The sequence below is a fragment of the Panthera leo genome, chromosome B1, assembly GCF_018350215.1.
Source record: "Panthera leo isolate Ple1 chromosome B1, P.leo_Ple1_pat1.1, whole genome shotgun sequence".
Classification (NCBI taxonomy): domain Eukaryota; kingdom Metazoa; phylum Chordata; class Mammalia; order Carnivora; family Felidae; genus Panthera; species Panthera leo.
This window is the reverse complement of record NC_056682.1, coordinates 72905230-72918428: the sequence shown is the minus strand read 5'-3', so window position 1 is coordinate 72918428 and position 13199 is coordinate 72905230. Positions and strand designations below refer to the sequence as shown.

Genomic DNA, 13199 nt, shown 5'->3' with positions numbered 1-13199 from the left:
AATTGCCAGTTAAAAAGACTGAGAGGGGTTACTGGGTGGCTCAGTCAGTTGAGCTTTTGACTTCAGCTCAGGTCATGACTTCACCATTCATGGGTTCGAGCCCCTCGTCCAGCTCTGTGCTGACAACTCAGAGCCTGGAGCCTGCTTTGGATTCTGTGTCTCCTTCTCTCTCTCTGCCCCTCCCCTCTTGGTCTCTGTCTCTGTCAAAAATGAATAAACATTAAAAAAAATTTTTTTAAATAAAGAATAAAAACCAAAAATCAAGAGAAAAATGCAGATTGAAGAGGTAGGGTGGGGACAATAACAGCAGATGTTTAAAACATGTCAAGCAGGAGGAGGTTTGAATGTAGGATGTTAAATTTAGAACTACAAAGCCCTTGTTGACTTTAAAGAGAGAAATTTCAAGAAAGCAATAACAGTGAAAACCTAGTTGGGCTTCCATCGTGAATGAGAGTCAGAGGAACTAAATTAATATTTAATTTTGGGAATAAGGGAAATAGAGCAATAAGTTAAAGGCAAAATGGAAAAGAGATGCTTGGTGTCTTTTCTTACAACTAAACTATATCTCCAATGATCCATGATTCTGTTAATATTGGCCATTGTTTATTACATTAAAAGAGGTCACCCATTCTTTGCCAATAAACTCAAAGCCTTCAAAATAAAAGAGAAATGAATGGCCTTTTGCATTCAGAGTCACTTTCATTTGGGGACCTCTGTCCATAATAGTAGGACATTCTGGAAAATAAAATACTTCCTACTCTCAACTCAAATGCTAGGCATGCATATGTGTGAGTGTAAATGGGGCAGGTATAGAGGTGACATGGAACGCCCACATCTGAAATAAATGAAACTTCTTTTAATTCTTTTTTAAAATTTTTATTTACTTTTGGGAGAGAGCAAGCGGGGGGCGGAGCACAGAGAGGGGGACAGAGGATCTGAAGCAGGCTCTGTTCTGAGAGGCTGACAGCAGCAAGCCCATGTGGGGCTCGAACTTTCGAACCCTGAGATCATAACTTGAACCAAAGTTGGATGCTCAACTGACTGAACCACTCAGGTGCCCTGAAACTTCTTTTATTTCTGAAAAAATTCTTCTCTGATTATTCTAATATTTGGAGGTGTATTTGTATCAAGGATTTTTTAAATGTTTGTTTCTTTTGAGAGAGGCAGAGAGAGAGAGAGAGAGAGAGAGAGATAGAGAAAGGCAGGAAGAGAGGGAGACAGAATCTGAAGCAGGCTCCAGGCTCTGAGCTGTTGGCATAAATCCGACATGGGGCTCAAACCCACAAACTGCGAGATCATCACCTGAGCTGAAGTTAGCTCCTTAACCAACTGAGACACCCAGGCACCCCAAGGATTTTTAATTGCATGTAAGAAAATGCAAGAATTCTGGGGCTTTATATGTGACTCATTTGTAAGCCACTGTGTTCATCTTCTGTCTGCCCTCCAGGCTCTGGCCCCTGTTCCTTTACTGCCTGCCTGCTTGCTTCCTTCTTTCTTTTCTTCTTCTTCTTCTTCTTCTTCTTCTTCTTCTTCTTCTTCTTATTTTTATTTATTTATTTTTTTCTAGGATAAAGGAAGCTGTTACACTGGGGTAGAAACTGTGCAAATGAAAGCAACGTGCCAGGGGCCCAGGGTGCTAGGAATATTTTAATACCTTTTCAAATGTAAATGGAAACTACTTCTCACTAGAAAGAAATTTGAGTTAAAGTTTGGGGGCTGGAGGGTTACCTGGGTGGCTCAGTCGGTTAAGGAAGGTTAAACAACTGACTCTTGATCTCAGCTTAGATCATGATCGCACGGGTTGTGAGGTTTGGGAGATGGAGCCCTGCATCGGGCTCTGCACTGCCTACTTGGGATTCTCTCTCCCTCTCTCTCTCTCTCTGCCCTTCCCCTGCTCGTGTTTGCGTGATTTCTTTCTCTTTCTCAAAATAAATAAACAAACATTTAAAAAAAAAAAAAAAAAAAAACGGGGGACAGGAGCCAAGTCCACGAAGAACAATGATAAAACTGACATCAAATAAAATACTGGCCAATGTACATATATTGAGTTTATGAATTCAACATATAGTAATAGTATTTTTTGAATGCTTTGTAAGTATTGAAAGGATTTTAAATGCATTTTTTTCATGCCATGTGTTTTTGAAAGAAATCTGTTAGACTCCAGGGAAAAAATTAAGTAGGCGTTATGGTCTTCATTGAAAGGCTAAAAAAACCAGATTTCTATTACTATTAGGAAAAAATGCTTCTCCTCTCTTCCTGGATTTGCTTGCTAACAGAGATGATGAACATACTTCATAATCTGTAAGTTCCTCTACAAAGTGCAGCCATTGTTTAATTCAGTGATTTGTAACTTAAAGTATCGGTTTCAACCTATTCATACAAAATGGATGAAATAACTTTTTTACTTTACAATGGCCCTTGAATGGTGCGGGAGAGGAGTTCTCAAAACAACACCCTTAAGGGTTGCAGAGAGGAGCATCCATCTGACCCCTTCTTCATGATGTATTGAATGTTCCTTGGTGTATCCTTACAGAAATGTTAAAACCCACGGAGCTACTTTAAGGGTAAAAAAAACTCATATAACTTTATTTTTTAAAGTAGTAAAATGTCTCAGTTACATTTGGATACAGTACAAAGAATAATAAAATAGCACCTGTGAATTTTTTAATAGATTGTAAAGAATCTTGACTCCTTTATCTTCCTTACTCTTTCTCCACTTCACTAAACAAAGAAAACCGATTACTCTCACTTCTGCTCCGAGTGGGTCACCAGGGGCCTGATTTTCATGCGAACAGCCCTGAGGGAATAATCTGCACCTCTGAAGGGAACCCAGACCACTCCATTCTCAATCTCATAAGGACTGTTGTTCCTTGGGTCATAGGAGCCCCCAGGGTAGTAGATGCCATTGAGATTGGCTGCTTGGCAGCTGTTGTACCACCAACCTCCTCCGTAGACTTCTGCGCAGTTCTCTTCCCACAGGTCTGCATCCCTGTCATAGGTGCTGAACTGCATGCCAGCATGAGAAGTATACTCTGTTCCTTCCTCTACGGAACCCTCAATCAGAGCATCGCCTGCTGTGCCCTCATAGGAGGAGACCTGCAGGGGATAGCCTTCTGCCTCAGAGCCTACCCTCAAGTGATATTCTGCATAAGCCAGATTCCCAGCCCAGTCCTCTAATTCAACCCGAAGGACAGAGCCCCTCAGGGTCAGTAAGTGGAGGTATTCATTGCCTAGCCAGAATTCTCCTTCCCCCTTGTCATCCAGACTGCCGAAACCTCTCTTGTAGTCTTGCCAGGTCCGGTTAAAATTCAGTGATCCATCCATTCTTTGCTGGATCAAAAGCCATCCTCCCAAACTGGTCTCTTGATCACAATAAACAGAAAAAATCTTACTGGATCCGGGTAGCTTGATATTGAAAATACCACTTTGGGCACCTGCAGGATGTGTTTGGAGGACATCATCACAGTCTAAAAAAAAAATTAAGCTGGTTGGAAGAAGTTACTCTCATTTAACTTTACAAAGATAGGCATGGCCCAGATTAAATGAAGGCAGATACTGCCTTCCTTTTCCTTCCTTCCTTCCTTCCTTCCTTGCTTCCTTCCTTCCTTCCCTCCCTCCCTCCTTCATTCCCTCCAGGGGGAAAGGATGCACCTACACTGAGATGGAGATTAAGCAAGTAAGCAACATTTATACCTACAAATTGCAAGGGAGATGTTCCTCAATGGATTTGAAATTTTACTTGCACGTACTGATAATAGCAAGTAACCAGCAACAATATCTAAGCATCATTTAGTGCTAACTTGTTTTTAACCTGACCTTAATGTCAACTGAGACACACACTTAAAATATGATTAATAAATTGGGTGACAATTCCAACAGGACACATTTTGAATGGTGAAAGAATTCGGCTAAACAAATTTAAAATCGAGTTTCAGAGGGATTCATTCATTCATTTAACATGTTATTTATTGAGTGATGACTCTCGGCACTGTTAGGCATTTGGGAATACAGAGATGAATAAGATAGATAAAGTCCCCGCCCTCCTGGAACTTACAGTCTAGTGCCAAAAAATAAAAAATAAAAACAAAAAACCAAAAGGTGTCATTTCTATAAGGTGTAATAGAGGGCTAGGGAAGAAGTTCAAGGTGCTATGGGAGGCACTGCGGGAATAGCGAACTTAGTCTAGGGGGTCAGGGAAGGCTTCCCCAAAGGAGAAGTGTGGATACCTCTGGCAGGGCGAGCTCTAGCATGGCCTCTTTTGGTGGTATATGCTCCTCTGAGGACTTCGTGTTCCGCTTCACTTCCGGCCTCACCTGCCACTTTAAAGCCCTTGCTTTCAAATGCGGAGTCTCCTCTGGTGTAAGTCTTACTAGTGCTTACCAACTGTTTGCTGTGAGTTGAAGTTTTACCACCGGAAGGGAGCTCATGTTCCCCTAAGTGCGTGAATATGTCAGATTCCGAGCCCATACTTTCAAACTCTCTTAAGGTAGGTGTGAGTACACTCGAAAATTTGCTTCCAGTTGAGGCAGATTCAAAGAAACTCGCCAAGTCAGGGTGTCTAGAATGGAGATCCCCTAGGCTACCAGGAAAAGCATGGGACAAGTCACAATCAGAACCATCTTCGGAGTTTACCACTTCTTTGATCACTTCTTTGCGACCATCAGGACCTATAACTGTCTTAGTGACAGTTTTAGAGCATGAACGACGAGTGGTGGTCGTGCTACCAGAGGTGACCTTCTCATTACCAACAAGAAGCTCTTTATCTCCTTTAGAAGTGACCAGTTTGCCCGTGTGGTACTCTTTCTTTGTCCCTGGAGATATACTTCCTGACACATCTTCAAACGTGTCCCACTCTTGCTTGGTAGGCCTGGTGTCCCCATGCCCTAAGCTATCTGGCCTAAAACTTCCAGGCTGAGGAGTTCCAGAGCTCCAAGAGCCGCCACTGCCAGTTCCAGTGCTCCCAGAGCTCCAAGAGCTGGCACTCTCCGTGTGCCAAGTACCCGCACTGCTAACTCCAGAGCTGCCGGCGTTCCAGGTGCTGCCACTGCCAGGTCCGGAGCTCCCAGGGTTCCAAGCGCCTGAGCTTCCAGGTCCAGAGCTCCCAGGGTTCCAAGCGCCCGAGCTTCCAGGTCCGGAGCTTCCAGGTCCAGAGCTCCCAGGGTTCCAAGCGCCTGAGCTTCCAGGTCCGGAGCTTCCAGGTCCAGAGCTCCCAGGGTTCCAAGCACCTGAGCTTCCAGGTCCGGTGCTCCCAGGGTTCCAAGCGCCCGAGCTTCCAGGTCCGGAGCTTCCAGGTCCAGAGCTCCCAGGGTTCCAAGCACCTGAGCTTCCAGGTCCGGTGCTCCCAGGATTCCAAGTGCCAGAACTTCCAGGTGTGGAGCTCCCAGGATTCCTAGGGCTTTCAGGCACTGATCCCGTTCCATGCGCTACAGAGTCTCCTGGGGCATTCCCATCTGTACCAGACCTCTCTAACGTTATTTTCATCTGCTGCGTTTCCATGAGTGCCTTCCACTCTGCAGGGGCCTTCTGAAGCTGGTGTTTGTACTCCCCAGGAATCATACCTGGAGCTGTGCGCATTTTCAGCTGTGGTAAATATTGCGTATCTCTAGAGGGAAGTAAGTCTTTGGCAATGACTTGCTCAAGTTGCTTCTGCTGATCTTCGTAGTACTTTAGATCTGTCCTACGTTCTAAAGCCCTACTGCACGAACCTTGGCAAGATCGGATCTTAATATCAATGTCCACCTAGAGAGAGGGGAAGAAAGATAAAGAAAAGAGGCAGATATAAATAAGGAAAATTATGTCTATTGAGTTCTTCGCATTTAATTTATTTTTTGAAAACTGGTTTCATTTCTTTACTTGGAGACCTACCAATCAATTCTGTTTTTCATTTATATCATACCCTCAGCGGAAGAGATGTGGGTATTGTAAGGTTTGCCTGGATAAGCAACAGGAGCTATTTGGATTCATCTTAGTCTTAAAATAGATAAAGAGTAAGGTACTATTCCCTCTGAAAGGAAACACTAATGAATTGAGCCTCAGTGAGACTCAGATTGAAGATTCAGAGGCACAGTGGTGTCAGAGCTTTGCAACAAGACAAGCAGGGATTTAATATTTGCTTTTGAAATTTACTGTCTATGTATCCTTGGAAAATGTACTTAATATCACTGAGCTTTTTTTTTTTTTTTCATCTGTAGAGTGGGGAAATAATACCTACTTCATAGTCGGATAATGGATATAACACCTTGCTCTACATACAGTAGACATTCAATGAATTTGCTTCCTGCTATTCAAAAACAAGGAAATTCTGGTGGCAGAGCCACAAAGTTACTCACCTCCAGTCGTTTCATATCTATCAGTTGATCCCTGACATTTTTCTGCAGAAGTTGGATATGCTGTACTTGTTCCAAGACTTTGCGCTTCAGGATCTCAATTCTGCTTCTCAGATCTTCTGACACTTGGCTAAATGTATTATCATTGTCTGAAAAAAGAAAATATGGATATTGAAGTATCTGCCAAGTGCTTTGCTTATAATAGCCAGTAAAGAAGGAAACTTGCTTATAAATATCCTCCCCTTTTAACAATAATTTGTTCTCTGGACATTTTATTTGCGAGTTCCAAATCTGTTAGGCATTTTTAGACAATGTTATGTCCTTTAGTCATCCATGGCTGTCAGTTAAGATGCCCTACTAGCAGTTAGTCATTCAAATAGATGCAGAAGAAAAAATTTGGAATTTTAAAGATGTAATTAGGAGATTAAATAGTTTGATCACATTTCAATTATTTCATCATATCCTTAGCCAAGAGACTTAAACATATTCATGGATTTTCTTACTGAGAAGTTTTTCTTCCAACCTATCCATTTGAAATTGTTCCTAAGCTTTTTTATTTACTTATTTATTATTATTTTTTTCAGGTCAACATGATCATTCACTTGTCATTATTGTGGTTGCACCATTGGCATTAAATTAGTTAAGTGTCTTCTAAAGATATAGAGAATTACAGCAAGGCTTCAGTAACTGGAGCCTCAGTAAACTTGCTTCCCATGCCCAGAGGAAATCGAGTGTTTCCTAGTCCTAAGGCTTAGTCATAGTCCTATGAGAAAGAACATGGCTCTATATTTTGAATTAACCAAACCAAACAAAACATAAAGAGCTTGGTGGAGTCTGTGGATTGAACTCCTAACTCCATCACATGATAGCTTTGTGTTCTTGGTTGAGTCTCATGATCTCTGTTTCCTCCTCTGTAAGATAGAAACAAAAATATCTACTCAAAAGGTTGTGCTCATCTTATTTTCAGTATATACTCTTAAAAAAGAGCACACTTAAAGTCTACTCTTCACTACCAAATTCTGACTTTGTGACTGTAAACAATTCTAAGCTAACCTTTTTTATGTTATAAAAATAACAAAAAGAAGCCCCTCCTTAAAATTTAGGAATATCATAAAGGCACGTGTTTCTATCTTAAGTACTTTGGGATAAAGTTGAAGTTGCCATAAGGAGACAGAATATTTATTTAGGGCTATTGTTGTTTTGTTGTGTGCTATAAAGTGAAAGCACCAAATCTGTAATGCTTACTGTTACCGGTGGCAAAATCCCCTCTCACAAGTTCCATTACATTCCCTGTCAGTGAACTAGAGTCCTTATTGTTCTTCTGGTAATCAAATAGTGAATTTTTGAGCTTATTAATTCTGTTTGTAAAATCTTGATTGACTTCATCGATTAACCCTTTCATCCTGCAGCCAGAAGGGCATTTGTAGTTCTGGAAGTGAAGAGAAAAAAATTACATTAAAGGTCTGTATCTTGGATCCAGTATAATTTTGAAGGTTTCCATGCAGCCCCCATTGCTCCCCCCCCCCGCCCCCACCCCAATATCTTTAGATCATCTATTGACTTAAAAGTAGTTTAAGAGGACTAGTCATAGGTCATAGAGAAATACTGGAATGAGGGTTCACTTAACCATAAAATAGCCACCAGAAAATCTTGAGGCCTGAACATGCAACTAAAATCCAATCTGTTAATCCCACTAATGACCTAGAGTTTGAGAGGTAATTTAAATAGTGCTTTCAGAGTGAAGTTGCTTTCCATTTGTCTTCTTTAATTTGGCATGTAATGAGCTATTAGATTATTTCCCACTGGAAAAGTTTTCTGGGACCTACTGGGCCAGCCTGTGCACAATTCTAGCACCACAGGGAAATTTCTCCCACTCCCTATGCCAACTGCTCACCCAGTCTTCATCAGAGCAGAAGGGCCAATCTGTCTCTTTGCAGGCAGAGTGATGTCCTTCCACAATTCTTGGGCCACGCACACCTCCTCCTTCAGCTATAAATTCACCTTCCTGGACATTTCCAGTCTTTAAGGATTCATTCATACACACAAAAGAGAACAACATTAGGCAGATAGGAGAAGACACCAACATGCCTGTAAATCCCAATTAGGGGGAAGGTTCTTACAGAGATTAAGAACACCAGTTTGGGGCATCTGCAAGCTTCAGAAATCAAGCTTTCTTCGATTTTGACCGAAAACCCTAACACCCATTTCATGGAGTTGCGGGAATTAAAGGAGATAAGGTGAAGACATTTTTTAACTGTGTTTGAGACAAAACAAGCATTTAATAAATGGTAGGAGTTTTAAAGGATTTATTATGTAAGGAAAATTATTTGAATCTACAAAATTAGTTAAAATTTACATTTTCTCTATCAGTAATGTCTACAGATAGAAAGATAATTGAAAAATTCAGAGTTCTTTATCCTGTAATTTCTGTTTCAGTAGGAAAAAAAACAAACTATCTTAGCTTAGTGTCTCCTTCAAGTTTCTACTTTGACCCTATGGGTCTATTATTTGAGCAAATACATACCAAAGATACAAAGACGGCCAATTCAGACTGGGAAATGTTTTTTAGGTTATCCACTCATGTAATAAAATTTCCTTTTTATTTGTAAAGAAAAAGAGTAGACTGAAAACAAAAATAATGGTCCATAGCTGACTTTTTTGAATACCTTCTAATTAGAAATATAGATTTAAAAATTTTCTATGGTGATCTATGAGATAAAATAAGACATAAAAATATTCTTCCAGGGGCGCCTGGGTGGCTCAGTTGGTTAAGTGACTGACTTCGGCTCAGGTCATGATCTTGCAGTTTGTGAGTTCGAGCCCCGCGTCGGGCTCTGTGCTGACAGCTCAGAGCCTGGAGCCTGTTTTGGATTCTGTGTCTCCCCCTGTCTCTGCCCCTCTCCTGCTCATGCTCTGTGTCTCTCTGTCTCTCAATAATAAACATTAAAAAAAAATATTCTTCCAACAGGACTTTGTATCAGTTAACATGGGTTTTAAGTTTTAACTATGTTTATTTTGTATCACCAACTTACAAGGATTTTGCTATAACTATTTTAATCTCAGATAGTTTATTCTTTTTTTTTTTTTTAAATTAATCTCTACACCCAACCCTGATATCAAGAGACACATGCTCTGCCTACTGAGCCAGCCAGGTGGCCCAGAGATAGTTTATTCTTATAATTAGTTAATATTTGCTGTCTCATTTGAAAAATAATAATAATAATAATTCAAGCAATCAAGGACAGTTTATTTTAAGGAACAAGTATAATCTCTTTAAGAAATAAAATTATGAATTCAAACATACTTCAAAATAAAATGGTACAACAATAAAAACAAGCAAAAATTAAGTATTTATGCCAATAGGTAAAAATAACCAAAAACGTATGCATTATCCAAAATAACCATGTTCACAAATGAGGTTAGTCTTATTTTCCATAAAATTTTCTACTTATTAGTTTACTATAAGGAAGACAATTAAGTTAGAATCCCTCCTTAGTTTTTTCTACTCTGGTAACAGGATATGAGTGGTGAAGAGAAAGAAATAAATTGGAATAATTCATAGCCTGAAAGTAACAAAGTGTCTTAAACACATTTGTCACGTTTTTATGAGACCAAAGTGTTTCAAAAGCTTGTAAATTGAAGTCTTCTGTTCTATAGATCTCTGGAGTCAAACTTTAGAAATTATTGTAATATTTAATAACTATTTTAAAAGATTGCTTCCCAAAAAGCATCTTGCCTTCTCAGTTACTCTCTTCTGATTTTGCTATGTCATATGTTTTCAAAGACAACTAATTTGCTTTTCTTTTTTTCTCAAGAAACATAAAAAACACCTTTCAGAAAAACTATATTAAGCCACTGTTCTGCTTATTATGGACAAATAGCAATAAATTAACAATTAGGTTTTAAAAACTCTTATCAGAGGAATGTTTTGTTCTGTTACCTAGCATTAACTATCCTAAGTCTTTATTGGAACAAAGATGGCAAAGATTTCTTCCCTTCAAACAAACAATGTTGTAAGACTGTGTTTTACAGATGCTAGAGTTTCCCCTATGAATTTCTGTACTTTGGTCCAGCTAAGCCTCCCTCTTACTCTTGAGGTCTCTGGCTCATCTAGGAACTTGCCTCCATGGCCTAAAACTGATAAAGCTAACAGTGTGTTAGCATACATAAGCGTGCTAGGACACACAGTGTGTGAGGACATACATAAGGCTGACTCAGACCTGCAAGTTCTTTGTGGAATAAACATCAGAGAGAAAACAAGAAGAGAAAATAAAGGTGACCATACCCAGACTGTGCCCACCACACTCAGGGCCAGGCAAAAGATCTTCAGGGAAAACATCTTTTCTAAGGGTGGGGCTGAGTCTTGAGGAGCACTCCCGCTGAAAGAAAGGAGGACAGCCTCCACTCCTAGTTCCCATCGTATTTAAATCTGCAAGGAGGTCTGATTAATCATTATCTTTGTCCTGTTTAGACAGTCGATACGCACTCCTACATCCCTTGCTCCTTCTCTAAGGTTGGTGTCCTAGAAGTTCTTGCTCAATTCTCCCAAGCTTGTTTGCTTTTGATAAGTTGTTGCCAAGGTAGAAGCAATTCCAGGATGATCTCACGTTCCAGGAACAGGATGACTTCAGAAATGCAAAAGGAAACATAGGAAGCCATACCTCTATACTTGAGACTTGAAAAAGTACGGAGAGTGGCTGAGGCAGACTAGCAGTAGCCTGTTGTGAACAGAGTTGGCAAATGATGTTTCGCTTTATGTAGGAATTATGGTTGGATGATCTGACTTTTAAAAAATTACTTTGGTGACAGGCTGTCCCTGCAGTCTTTCTGTAAGTTACCTTGAACAGATTAGTTTCCTCCATCGAAAATGGTTAAGACAGTAGCCCCTGGAACCAAACATCTTAGGTCCATAATCTCAGTTACACCATTTCCCAGCTCTGTGCTTTTGGACAAATTACATGTTTTTATGAAGAATAAATGAGTTAATCCTTGTAAAGCCCTCAGAGCAGTTATTGCCACATAGTAAGTACTGGGTCAATGTTAACAATTATTGAAGAACATAAAGTGCATGAAAAATATCATTTTCTTTCTGTGTCTATTCCTTTGGACTTGCCAGTTTACTTTCCCTGCTCTTCATCTTCATGTGAAAGTTTTCCGTGGCCAGATTTAGCAAGCAAAAAAAACAGGATACCCAGTTAAATTTGAATTTCAGATAAACAACAAATGCATTTTAAGGTAAGTGTGTCCTGTGCAATATTTAGGATGTATTTATACAAAAAAAAAAAAGTTTGTTGTTTATCAGAAATACATATTTAACTGAGCATCCTGTCATTTGCTTTTTTTGTCTGATGAGCCTACCTTGCCTCAAATTGTGCTTCCTATGTGAAGTCAATTCTGATGATAGTAATAGTTAATATTTATTGAGTGTTTGCTAAGTGCCAGGCACTGTGCTAGAAAACACTTTACAGTGTACCTGATTTCATCTCTCCAATTGAAAGCAGTTTCTTGGGGTGCCTGGGTGGCTCAGTCAGTTGAATGTCCGACTCTTGGTTTCAGCTCAGGTCATGATCTCACAGTTCATGGGATTGAGCCCCTTGGGTTCAAAAGAAAATAAGGGAAATTATAAACTACTCAGATTGTGGGTAGATCTTAACATAGAATTGAATGAAAAAAATAATAAATACAATGAAGACCTTAGCAGTGTTTCTCTCTTTTTTTTTTTTTTGTAGTTTTTAAAAAAAAAAATTATTTATTTATTTTTTATAAACTTAAAAAAAAAAAAAAGAAATCTACTCATGAGAACATTAAAAAAAAAAAAAAAGCAATCTCTTGTTCTTCCATAGTGCAATACTTAGAGGGGACCCTAGAGTCCCATCCAGGTTTTGGAAGGCAGTGATTCTATGGAATGTTGTAGTCACAGGCAATGACTGAACTGGCAAAATGCCAGGCATGGATAGAAGCTGGAGGCTTGACCTCTTTAGATGATTTTTTGTGCTTATTGAAAGTGTTCCACTTGGGAGGTGTGCACAGTCTATGGAAGAGAACACCCTGGTGGGCTTCAGGTGACTTAGTTGAACACAACCTAATTGAAAGTAAGTTAAGAGAAAACAGTCTGACTGAATGCCACTGCTCTGGGCCACATCAGGGCATTTCCAAGGCACCACCTTTAGCTTTTAGCCTTGCTGTTCCACAGTTCCCTCAAGTATCTGCACATCCAGGGCTCTTCTCAGATGACACTTTCTCAGAGAGACCTTCTTTAACTAGCTAACACAAAGAGCAGCCATACCATTAACCCAGTTTTGTTTTACTTCATAATATTTTATCACTACAGGATAATGTATATTTGGGAAGCTATTTGTCTATGTCTCCTTCGCACTAAGCTTCATGAGGCCAAGGCACACTGCCTAGTGCAAGGTCTGGTGGAGAGTAAATACTAGTAAGTATTTGTTAGAGGAATGGAAGGCTGTCACAGTGGCAGCACAGTATGGCGGAAGAATAATGGCCTTTGCAGAGAGTGAGATCTGGATTCTAGCTAAGTGACATGGACAAACTAAATTCTCTGAGCAGTTTACTTATCTGTAAGATGGGGATGGCAATATTTATATTGCAGAGTTGTTTTGAAGATTATGTAACATGGCATATATATAACATGTTGGATGTACACAGTAGGAGACCCAGAAATGGTAGCTTTTATTGTTCCTAGAATGTCCTAGTGCCACAGAATTGAAAGTTCCCGTGTTGTCTCTCAGTACCAGAATTTCCAGTAGGACTGCAGGACTGGGCACCAACCACGCTGGGCCCTCCACCCATGTATTACAACCTACGGAGAAGCAGGTTTTGCTTCACCAGGAAGCCATGAAGACAAACAGACAA

At 40.0% G+C, this 13199-nt stretch overlaps 1 protein-coding gene across 1 annotated transcript; it reads right to left on the bottom strand.

The window, feature by feature from the left end:
• Window positions 1–2554: 2554 nt before the first annotated feature.
• FGA (fibrinogen alpha chain) lies at window positions 2555–10688 on the bottom strand. Its single transcript, XM_042933909.1, has 6 exons — window positions 10612–10688; window positions 8221–8346; window positions 7572–7755; window positions 6330–6475; window positions 4227–5739; window positions 2555–3467 (listed from the first exon to the last, which is right to left on the bottom strand). Exons 1-6 carry the CDS (start codon window positions 10663–10665, stop codon window positions 2746–2748), a joined length of 2745 nt encoding a protein of 914 aa, XP_042789843.1. The 5' UTR covers window positions 10666–10688; the 3' UTR covers window positions 2555–2745.
• Between the last annotated feature and the right edge of the window lie 2511 nt (window positions 10689–13199).